General features: G+C 37.3%; 1 protein-coding gene across 4 annotated transcripts in view; it reads right to left on the bottom strand.

Moving 5' to 3' along the window:
* The window catches only part of FAF1 (Fas associated factor 1), a 155,200-nt gene that overhangs the window by 35,239 nt on the left and 107,187 nt on the right, over positions 1–12,774 (bottom strand). For all 4 annotated transcript variants that reach the window (XM_040072650.2, XM_040072651.2, XM_040072654.2 and 1 more), the window contains one exon: positions 8,157–8,311. In XM_040072650.2, the coding sequence (XP_039928584.1) occupies positions 8,157–8,311 (155 nt within the window). The remainder of the gene's footprint in view (positions 1–8,156; positions 8,312–12,774) is intronic.

The following is a 12,774-nucleotide window of genomic DNA, read 5'->3' as shown; positions in this document are numbered from 1 at the left end:
ATTACTTTAAAATAAAGTCCTAGAATGCAATTATGACAAAATAACAGCTTTAAGAATCTACTGGAAAAAGTTTTAAATATTATCAAGTCTGAAAAGAAATAGTTATTACAATTTAAGCCTCAAGCCTATGGTCTATCACAGCTCCCAGTCTCAAACATGCACTCGGTAGATACTGGGGTTTAGCAATAATTTGTTTCTGTGAAAATGGGCAGCTTTTAATTTTTAATAACAAATTTGGGCACTTCTGGCCAAAGTGCTGATGATCAGAAGTGCTGATCTCAGAGCTCAGTATTTTTCGGTATCTGGAAAAAAAGTTGTGATGGTAAATACTTTGTAAAAACATAAATATTCCTTTAGTATTTCAGTTTAAACAATTTGGTAAGTTAGGAACACCTCTGGTGCCCAGTTCCTGAAAGGGATGAGGCTGAGGCACTGCTTGGCTTTGAATTGTCATGTTGTATTTTCCAATGTGAACTTGTTCAAAGCCACTCCTACTCCTGCCTTAGTACAGAAAAAAATCTACAAAGAAATGAAGAACTGTAGAGGAGTTAAAGGAAGAACTTGGCAAAGAATTGAGGATTCTGAGCAATGAGAGTTTTCTGCATCTCTTTAAAAACCACAGCACAAGGCAGCACTTCTGCCTGTTGCCCTTGGCATTGATCCAGCAGGACTGCAGAAGAATTCAGTATCCTTTCTCTTTCCATGCAGAAAAGCGGCCATCAGCATGGCCTTGAAAGACACGGACACCACCCACCAGCCACCACTGAAACCAAATCCTAACCACTCAGTGCCTGTCCTCCTCCAGATCCCCGATTTCCTGCAGGAATCAAACTGATGATACAACCTGGCAGGACGAATAACTCTGCATATATCCCCAAATTAATCTACCTTCTCAAGGCATCATGAATAAAATATAAATCTCGAGCAGCCAATGCAGCGGCAGAAAGAGCAACTAAACCTAAAATGTTAACTCTAGTTGGTTTGTGTTAACCAAGCAGTCCTGCAGAAGGAAACCAATTCAGAGCAGGTTGCATCTAACACACTGCAGTGTGCTCTTGGAATGTGCAGAAGGACACCTGGTACTACATTTTGAATGGGTTTTGTGTGTTTAAAAAAAAAATAAATTTGCAGGCTCTCATTGGCTTTTGTTTTTCTTAACCTCTCCCCAGCACCTTAATGTTATTTAACAATTGTATTAGCAAATGTCTAGCATACTTAAGGTCAAATTCTCTTCCATAAACTGAGACTCAGCTCTCAAATGTATGGAAAAATGCATTAAAAATAAATATTAAAAATTCATAGTATTTTAGATTTTCTTTACTTTCTGTATCAACAGAAATAACAAAGATCTGGTTATTCGTTACAGTCTTACTCATATAAATTCCTGTAGTTACTTTTTTTTTAATGCACTGAAGAGAAAACTTCAGCAGTTTCCTCCTAAAATGAGGCCCTTTGGCACATGGTGCCCCCTATGCTTCTTGGAAAGGACTTTTTAACTGAAGAGAAAGGCTGCGCTGGAGTTGTTTTTTGCTGTATCTCTTTAGCCTAAAGTCCTCCTCAAAAAGCAGCAGCAGCAAAAAATTTGATTATTTCTTCTGAAAGACCTATTCCCTTTCAGAACACAAACTGGATGACTTTGGGCCAAAAAAATCTGATTTATTTATGACTAGACAATTCCCAAAGACAACCTTAAACAGCCTGTAACATTTCAGAAATGGGTTTGGAAAAAAAAGTAACTTTGTTGAGCATGAAGAAAACAATTATGAATATTAAATATGCAAGATTTCTGATTTTTAAATAATAATAATTATATAATGTGCAAAGTCAACATAAGACTCATTAAAATGTTAATGTAAAAATAACATTTTTGTATTAGGTATTTACATTTTTAAAAAAGTAAAAGCTGAGGTCCTGAATTGGCATATTAAAATAATCTTGCTCTCCATAATACATAATAATTACTGCCTTACCCACATTGGTACAGTCGTAACTCAACCACAAAAAGCAGCAGACACAAGGTAAGTTTTAAAAATGTATATTTAAAGATGTATACAGCAGCCTAAATCAAATTATGTGGGTATCATCTTCAGGATCCACATGCTTAACATTGGATTCAGATGTTAAAAAGCATTACTTTATCCACTTATTTATGTAAAAGTAAAGCCTACATGAGTGGGTTATCCCTCTCTTCCTAAAACATGGAAGATTTGACTCCCATCCTGAAAGGTCCAATCAGATTAGGAAAATACTTCACAACCCCATTCAGTCTAAACCACAGCCCTCTAGAAGCCCATTAGTCCATCCTTGGACAGCAGGCAAAGTCACTGGAGAAAGTGATGTATAAATAAAATATACCTCAACCCCTTGCTAGAACACTGCACAAAGAATGGAACACACAAGACGCACTTTCATCATATCACCTATTATGTACTGTAGGATTTCCTAAGGAATATCCAAGGCTTGCCATGGGTAGATTTAATATACAGATTTACTAACAGCCTAGATAAGAACAGACAGTGTGTTTAATTACTTTACAGATGTTGGTAAAGTGGGACAAGCTACAAGCACATCAGAAGTCAGAGAATTCAGATTAATCCTGCCGAGTCAAAGAATCATCCTGACCAGTAAAATACTCTTAGGTCAATGACCGTCTCCAAGCTGGAGGAAAGACTGAACAAATAGAGCAAAAAAACCAAGCAATAGGAGAATACAACCAGATCCTTCCCCAAAACAGTGCAACAAATCTGTCTTGACCACCTGTTCTTCTGCCTTCACCTCTTCTGCACAGGACACAGAAAAGTTTCATTTTTTCACCTTTTCTGTTCAACAAGGTTAATCTACTAGGTTGTAGTTTGAGTACAGCAGGGTAGAACATTCTTTGAGATTCTGTTTTAGAGTGTGGAATTAAAACATATGCTTACAAATCTATCAGTTTAATTAATTCCTTGGGTTTAAAAACTATTTTTCTCAGATGACCTTAAAACACTGCTAAAGGCATATAAACTGATGCACTGAAAATCTTGATAACATCAGAGAGGCTGCTTTCTATTTATAGTTTGATATTATAGACATCCATATCTTCTTAATCACAACCAGATCAAAATGCATTCTCTGCTGATTTTCAGTTTTCCAAATTTGGGCATTTTTAGATTACTAACATGAAATACCTTGAAGCACATAAATATTTAAGCAGAGATAGTTTACCTTTTCTGGTGGGTGTATAATAAACAGTTTAACCATCATCTATATACAGGCTGTTTTGTTCTCCATCTAAAGAGACAATCACCTTTTATCCTTTTCCTTTTTTTCTTCATTTTAGTGCTATTAGGAAACTATTCACAAGTGCAACCCTGAACAATACTATGCAGTAATTATGAGTAAATGACAAAGAGATGCGAACAATTACTGAGTCCATTTTGAAACCCTACACTAATAAAGTCATTAGATGCTGCCCTTGCCATGAGCCTTCTAAAAGCTTCTGAAGTTACAAGAACACATGGCATTGTTCGTTAGGACAATTGCTGCTGGCAGAATGCAAACCTTGAGTTAAACCATGCTGCAAATTGATCTTGACATTCTGTTAAGACCGTCACTAAAATCAAAAGCAAAGGAGAAAAGGAGAAAATGAGCGGGTGGGATGTAATCATGGAACAGAAGGGTTCCCTCCTCACCTTCTTTCCTCTTCCTCCTCAAAACAAACCTTACAGAAAATGACAAACTCGCCGGGTGTTTGAGAACCTTTATTTTTAAAACATTAATTAGACTTCTGACCTGTTTTTTTATTGACTGGCACTGTATTGCTATTAAAGTAAATTAAACAAAAAATTGCAGAATACAATAGAAAAGCTTTTCACACTGTTCTGTGAAACCTGTTAAGGATTTAGTGCCTAAAGAACACGTCCAACAGTTTTGCAAGCAACATGTACAGAATCTGTGGCCACTCCTGAAGAGGCAATGAGAAATTAACTCACCTCCTCTCACCCTCACAGACCCCACACCTGCAATATATTTGCTGAAGGATCAAATGGGATTGGGGAGCTGGAGTAATATGGTCAACTGGTCTTCATCCAGGCATGCATCATTCAGTAGGTTAGAATTAAGGGTCAGCAACTGTGAATATGGCTAATCACTTGATGACGGAAATTGCAGGTGAAGACAACCTGCTGCTGAGAAGCACTTTAGTGAATTAACTCTTTCCTAAGCTTAAGCAAAGTGAAAAACTATCATTTGAACATTAAAACTAACAAGCACCTGTCATCAGCGCAAAATTGGCGACGGCTCGAAATACGGTGCCCAAGGGCAATGGTATCAAAAGCTAAAAAGCTGCTACAGGTTTTTGAGTCACTGCCCTATGGTTTTGGCTTTGCTTGGCAAACACTATGTGTGCTGGAAATACTGTGCATTATCTGTGTTTGTAAATGCTGCGTGTACAAATATAAGGTGTGTGTATATATATATCACTATACATCTTTCCTGGAAATAAATACATTAATGCACCTTAATGAATTAACAAAACCGGTTAAGGGATGTGTTTGCATAAACACATACAACTCTCACGCACATAACTGTATTAGAACAACAGTATTGACTCAACTCTTTGAAGTCAAAAAGTGCCAGAACTAGAGCTGTTCATGTCTGGCTTCTCTATCCCTGAATCCCTCTGGAAACCTGAGGAATTGCTCAGCCCAAGTGATGGCCCAAAGCAGGTGTGTGCTTGGGCCAAATGGCAGGGCCAGAACTGCCAGCACCACTGCAGTCAAACTGCCAGCACTCTGACACCTCTCCCCAAATTTCTGCTGTCTGAAGGGGCATGGCAGCAATCTTCACTGCCAACAATTGAAACGAAACTATGATTTTTAAGCTCATGATTCACATCAAATTGAGTGGAAGATAACAGGAGCTAAAGTTAGAGATATATGTGTAGCTTTGTGGCCTTTTTCCTTCTTTGACAGGAACAGATCACAAGAATATTTCAGAGTTGCTCCCTAAACTGAAGTCTGAACTGTAGGAGATAAATTTTTCATGTATGTTCCTTAACATTATAAAAGCAACACATTGTTTTCCTAAATGAAGGCTCCTTTATTTTATTTTCCCTTTATTATAATTTCATTATGATTAATGAAAAAATTAATAATCTCAGCACTCGCTCAAAATAAGCGCTCCCTTCACTGCAAGCCTGATGTCAGAAGCAACTAAAACCCATGGAAGAAAAAAAACAAAACTTCCCCTCAACTGTATAAACTAGACTTTGCCTTCATTTTGACAAAGAAACAGTCCTGAGTGGCTGCAGAAAGAAATTTTTTAACATCTGACTCCCAAAGTTGTAATGCTCATGCTCTTGCACTACTGCTTGCAGATACCCAGTGATCACACAGCATTTTACTCCTTCCTACAGACTCTCTTCAATCTGTTAGAATGGATATTGAAGATTGAGAGATTCCAGAAGAAACGTGCTACTGTACAGTAATGTAGGTTTTAAAGCACTTTCTGGTATAAGAGTCAGCTGAGAAACAATTAAAAGTTGGGGAAAACAACAAGGTTTTGGAGCTGGTTTTGTTCTACAGTGTTCAGGATGGACCCTCATTTCATTAATGAGAAAATCGGAAACAACTGTTAGGACTAATTTTGGAATAGAATGACATCCGTGGATCAGAACATTCAGAAGATTTTTTTGGCTTATACAAGAAAAGTCTTTATACCTGTTTGAATTTATTCATGCCATTGCTTTTCTAATACCATTAAGGAACATAAATGAAACCATGTCTTTTAGTACTGACATCGAGGTGTTCCTGCTGACTGCTGTAAATCAAGTGAGCCTGATTCCCCTGCGGTCCCACCCTGGCTTTTGCAGCATTTTTACAATGCAATTGTAAGAGTACAAATGAGCTGCTCTTGGGCTACACCAGCAGGCAAAACCCAGTTCCCCCTATTGTTGCTGTTGTCTTCTCACCATTCAAATAAAAAGCTACATTTAACTGTGTTCACAGGGATACAGAACAGAATGGGCTCCAAGACCACTGCCACCGTGTCACGTGAAGGGTGGTGACTGAACAGAGGGAGCGACTATTTATTTATGGGAGTGCCCACAGTGCACTGGCGCTTTGCAAAGGGAGAAGGCAGCATCGTGCCCCCTCTGAAGACATCGCAGTCTAAGGAGCAGGATGTGACACTAAACACAACTGAGAAATCATTCTCATTCGAGCCAGCATGCCTTGTTTACCCCTCACTATTTTTTTGACCTCACTGTTAATATGACAGTTTCTTTGTTGTTGTTAACAGAAAGCAAAAATAAAATGAAGGCTTAAAAACCCTATCGTCCGGCACAATCGGGGACTGAGTTCATTGAGAGCAGCTATAAAGCCTTAAACAAGCCCTTTATTTTGTGTTTTAAGAAGTGTCATAAGGAGTTAATAGGACACAGCTGTACAGGCTCTTTCTAACAAGCAGCTTCTGTCGCTTTGGTCACCACAGGTGTCTGTGTAACCTGCAAACTCTTATTACTAGTGTATCAAAGTTGTGCTACTTAATAGATTTCTTTAGTAAAACACAACAAAGCAATTACATGGCTGTTGATCGTTAGTCATAAAAAACCCCTCAAACACAGTTTTTCAAAAGAAACTACACTGCAATTTTTTGTCATTGTAAAATAAAAGAAACTAGAGAATTAAATAGAAAAGCAGACAATAGAACAGCAGGTAGTCAGCTGAACTTAGCCACTACAGATGGTTTAGAAATAGTGTTTCCTTCCACACCAACTTGTGGGATAAAAGAAAAGGAGGAGGCTCCTTATTGCCCGTGAATGCCAATACCAAAAGACTTAAGCAACTTTCTAGTCTATGTATTTGGTCCCATGAAAGAACCTAGATGTTTCTTTTTCCTCTCTTACTTTTTTTTCTTTTTCAGAAACTTTTAATCTCTTTTTTGCAACTGCTTCTTTCCATAACATTTGATACTTCTCTAGAATAACTTAAACTAGAAACATTGCCGCTGACCCCTCCAATGACAAAATGCAGAAGGTCAAGTGAGGAATTCCTGAGAAACACAAGTGTCATTTAAAAAGCACATTAGAAAAAGAGACTGTTCCATTCTCTAAGGTCACCTCAGTAAAGAAATATTAACTATAATTTACATAGTGAATACTAGACATGCATAAATGCTCTATTGTAATAATCCACAAGAGAAAGAAACATAAATGTATAATTTTCCTTGTTCTATAATCACTGGAATTGTGTAAAGTGGCAACCTTATTCCAGGCCAAATGACTGTTGCATCTTTCAGTCAAAAATTAGAATAACTCTATTTATTGTAATATACATAGGACGTTATCCTGGCAAGAAATGATCAGTCATCTTTTGGGTAAATAAAGGTTATGAAATAAGGTCCAAGTTAGAGAAGAAACAAGTCTGATTTTAAAATGTAATAATAATAATAATAATAATAATAACAATAATAATAACAATATTTTCAGTAGATCATGATCAACTCATAAATAACTAAAGAAGAGAGAGGCCTTAGTATAATACTAAGAAAATTTGTTGGTAATCTACAAAATTTGTAGAAGGAGGGGGAATCCAGTTTTAATTTCTTTACTCATCAGCATAATTATCATCTCTCTAAGACATAAGATAGCTTTTATTATATAAAACTTTTATTATATTAAAACCAAAATACAAAACTAGTTCAAAAAAGTTTATATGAATTGCAAACATTTAACATTTTGCATAATCTGTTCCTAATCCTAATTTATCACATGAATGTTATTTTTTTGATAAGATTTTCATTAACAGCGATAGTTATTACCCCAGACAGTTCTCACCAACATACACACTATTAATGCCATATAATATTATGGCACTGCAATACATAACTGTGAAGGCACAAGTTTGAATAGAGAATCATGTTTGAAAATAAACTGAAAAAAAAGGAAATAATTTCTGCAATTGCTTTTTCTTGCACAGGAATAAGAAATCACTTTGTGATGAACACAAGGCCAGTCCAATTCTCAATGAATGTCAGCCAGCACCGCTTCACTGATCAGCTGAGAACGAGCATGAAGCTTTAGCTCGAACGGATATTGAGCAGCAAAAGATTTGATAGCCGGAGACAAGGGCCTTCCCTGAGAAAAGCTGCTCCACTCGGAGTCCCTAGAGTCTTACCTTGCTCTGTTTGCTTCTTTTGTCATGTCCCATGCCCAGGTTATGAAGTTCTGACTCAGGTAGGAGACAATAGATTCAGCACAAAGCATTTGCGAGCAGAAGACGTTGGTTAGTACACTTTCATCATGGTGGAGGTAGATAGCAAGAAGCTTTCTCTGGAAAAAATGTGACAAGAGATGAGTGAAAAGTTCGTCCCTCAGGCAGTTTAGAAATTTAAAGTTGCTGCTGCAGATTGTGTGTTAGTACCCCTTATGGGGTTTATCAAGGGTGACAAGTATCTCAACATGCACACACAAGAAATAACCAGCAGATTTCAAGTCAAATGGTCCATTCCTGCAAATTTTTTAATATTCCCAATGCTTCCTAATATTGTGAGTACTAAAATACAATATATTATATGCTTAGAACATGAAAAGAACAATGAATGAAAAACAAAAACCTTATTAACAGACCTAAGAAATGAGTGAATTTTTTTAGTTTGCAGCTCAACAAAAATAACACTTCCCTGTACAAGAACCACATATCTTGATTGGACAGCATCTACCACAAAAAACAGTTATAAACAACTTGAAAAAAATGATAGTGCATTGCTATCATCATCTCTGTAGCCAAATTGAAAAGGCACTACATGTTGAGATGGTGTCTAGGGTCTCCTGAAACAAAATATTCTGTTCTCTTCTTCTAGAACCCTATCAAGTAAAACTTGAACTTCATTGCCAGCAGCTGCATCCCCATGAAATTCTCAGACCACCTTTTGGAAAGCAAGTCTGTGTGCATGCAAATATGGAAAGCAGGCTGCAAAAATACAGGGAGACTATGAGCTAGCTATGGACTGTGATTCTGCAACTGGCATTCAATGAATTATAAATATAATTCAGATAATTACAGCTTTCCATTCCCCTCCATACCCATATAAATTACTTATTTTAAAATAGTACCTGACCATATTTGCTGAGATGATGTGGTGCTATTTTCAGACTTTTATTTAAAGTAATTTCAAATCTCTTCATCAGAAGTAACACTGAACCCTAAATATTGATATGTATTGATATAGCAAGACAAGGGATGCAATTTTCAGACAAGCTGTCTTTGCAAAAACCCCTGTAGGGGCTCTTGCCTCATATACTGACTTTGGATAAAATTTAATGACTGTTTATAAAAGGAACATTTGAACATTCGACTTTGGGAAAGGGATTAGTAATTTGCATCACCGTTTGTCTAATTTAATTTAACTGTTCTTCAGAACCATGTACACATGTGCCAGGAAGGGCCATTAATAAGCCCAACATGCAGAGATCCATATAAGTGCAGCCAACAATGTTGACTGAAACTAAACTTGAAAATCCAGGGCACCGATGCACAATATCATGCAATAAAACAGCATTTCTGTGGTGATATTTAATTTAAAAAGAAGAAAGAGGCAGGGGAAGATCAGGCACTGTCTGTTTTTGAGGATCAGCCATTCTGCATTTCAAAGCGTCGATCCCTGCAATATCCAGGTTACTGTGCTAGAATCTCGACTATTATATAGCAGTTGTAAGAGAGGGAGGGCAAAGATGTGTTTACTCAGTGATTAGGGCCTTAGAATAAGCCTCTAGCTCCTAGAGAGACAGCTCACCACATATTCATTTGGACCAATTCACAAAGCCTAGAAAGATTAAACATCCATGCTGAGAAGACAAGCGAATGCAGACGGTGAAAAAGAAATAAAAATTCTTTAAAAACTCTGAGATGACTTCATTATTTTTTCCACAAGGAAACTTTAGGAAAGTGTTTAGTTAGAGAAAAACCCACATTGACCTCTCTCTAAACCCTTAATCTTTCCTTTGTGGTGGCACTGCTTTGTGGTAAGCGGATGGCTTTGCTCTCCTCTTTTCACTGGGAGCGGACAGAAAAAAAGGCTCTTGAGAAACACTTTTACTTCCAAAGAAACAACCCCCATGAAACTGTTAAATATGAGATTCCGTACAACAGAATGTTTCAAAATATGTACAGTTTTAGGCTTAAAGATTTAGGGACAAATTTTAGTAAACAGAACAGGCACAAATACAATGGAGGTTTACACTGAGTTACTTCCCCAAGGGAATGTAATTTTTGTTGCATCAACAAACCTCACCATGCAAAGACTAAACACTCCATCACGTATAAAGACTGTACTTGAATCTTATACTTCATCCAAAATGTTAAGGGTGGGCACAGGCATACTGCAATGATAAATGCAAAGAGGTAGCAGGAGGAACTGAAGCGCTAAAATGTAATTTTAAAAAATATTTGTGAAAGCTGGGGGCATTCTTCCCTTGGAAAAATGCACGATTGCAAAAGGCTCACAGCTAGAAGATTGTTTTTGTTGCTGTTGCTGTGTGGGTTTGTTTTCATGTTTGTTTATTTTACTAACACATGGCAGCACATATTTATAAGCAAGCTTTGGTTGTGTTTATTTCAAGCCTTTGAAAAGTCAGAGTAAATTCTAGGATTCCATTATGACTAATACTGGGTATTTTTCAGTCAAACTATTAAAACAGCCTTACCAAACTGTTGAACAGTCTCAAATTCCACAAAAGAAGCCTACTAGTGGAGCACTAGACTGCTCTGTGTTGGATTTTTCAAGAATGTGACTCAGAGGTTATATACTTAGCGTGAAATTTTAACCAAGTTAAAAAAAAAAAAATACAACAGGGAAAAACTTCTACTAGTCCCTACAAAAGCATGGGACACCAGAAAGGTTTTAAGCACTGAATACCTGATGGAACTTAAGCCACCAAGCGATGCATTTTTCAGAGTGTGTGCATGCTGAAGACCAGGCATTTTAAAGCTTCAGAGCAGTTAACACACTTGGTACAGAATTAGAAGAAAAGTTGTCACTGATGGAAAGCTGAAGGAAAAGTTGTCACAGAGGCAAAAAACCCACAGATCTCGAGGTGACTAAACTGGCATCAGTAGGTAATGGGTTTTCTAAGCTTCTCAGCCAGCTCCTAATACTGTGAATAACCCAGATAACTCAAAAGAATATGAACTTGAATGGGAACAGCAGTGCAATCATAAGGGTCAGCAAAACCACGGACTTGAATGGTTATTTTTGAATCTCAGGTTTACAAGTTCAAGTAATGACTGAGACAGAAAAGTTCATGATGTAACAGCTGCTAGAGGCATGAACGTTCTGTCAAACTGGTAGGCTAACATATTAAAATCTTAATTTTTTCCTCCAGGTTTTATGCAGTGAGAACTAATTCACATAAACAAAGAGACACATTTGCACTTCTTTAAATCTTTGAAGTGCACAATCTGATCCACGTGTCCAAGGCAACCTTGGAGCTCGTGGGATCAGCCTTGGACACAGCTACTTTATCTAGCCTTGTAGAACAGATCTGAAAAAAACTGTACCCCACAGGTTCCTAAATTAGGAGTGAGGTGATCCCTGTAAAATTCTGATCCCATATTATTTATTAAACATGGCATAAGACATCCCCAAGCTAGCTCCTAGTTTAATCCTTCTGTAATTTCACCTTTCAGTAAAACATCTCATCTCAAAAACCATCAGTGATGAAGAACCCACAGGAACCATGGTAAGGTGTTCAAACAGCTACCCACTCTCCCAGGTAAAGGTGTGCTAAAGCCTGATTTAGTCTACTTTCATCTTCCAGCTATTTGATCCTATTATACCGTTGTATCTCCATTTCAATCAATTGCACCTGTAGTGATAGCTTACATAATGCAAATAATATCCAGTAATTAACGCCAAACTCGGGAAAGATCTACAATCACAAGCTTTGAAAGAAGAGAAAAAGTAGAGTGAGGCAGACAAGTTCAAAAAACATCCATTATTTAGTATCAAATACAGAGGATGCTGAGGAGAGACCCATACCCGGGAGCAACCCTCCAGATGTGAAAGATGAAGGGTGTGTAGGCAAACACTGAAGCTACTAAACTGGTAAGCTGCAGCAGGAATGTCTAAACAATAGTTATCCACAAATTCAGAAACAATTTACAAATTAAAGGACAGAACTGCTAACGCACATCAGGCAAGACTGGAAAGAAAATGGTGGCTAACGTGGGATGTAACTGGAGCTTATGTACTGGTATTTACCACAGTGCAGCTGCTTCACTCTTCCTGAAAACCTAGAATTATACTTCTATACCTCCAGTTTCAACCAGACCATGTACATTAGCGGTCAGGTTATTTATGTTTAATCAAAATCTGCGAAGTGGTAATTCCTCCAGGTGTAATCTGTAATAAATTCAGTATAAACTTACTTAGATGAAATAATAAGGGACATTTTTCTGAGTTACACAGATAAAAATGATGCTACAGAAAGCCCTGTATGAAGGAATATTATGCTACCACCAAGAAAAAGGGGGGAAAAAAAAAGCTTTTATTTGAACACACCAAATCATGGAAGGAGCACACTTTGCTCTAGGTATTCAGGAAATAAAGAACACATATGTGAGAGGGATGGTGCTGCCTCTAAATTGAACCTAAAAGACAGAATTCAAGGAGAAGAAAAACACGGTTCATTTTCCGAATGCAGGAATATATATTGAGGTGACAATACCAATCTGTGCTAAGAGAGATGTTTCACATATTTATTAAAAGACAGTGGACAGAAAGGTTGAGAGAGGA

Source organism: Hirundo rustica, chromosome 9 (assembly GCF_015227805.2).
Source record: "Hirundo rustica isolate bHirRus1 chromosome 9, bHirRus1.pri.v3, whole genome shotgun sequence".
Lineage (NCBI taxonomy): Eukaryota > Metazoa > Chordata > Aves > Passeriformes > Hirundinidae > Hirundo > Hirundo rustica.
The sequence above is the reverse complement of the archived record's forward strand: the minus strand, read 5'-3'. Positions and strand labels throughout refer to the sequence as shown.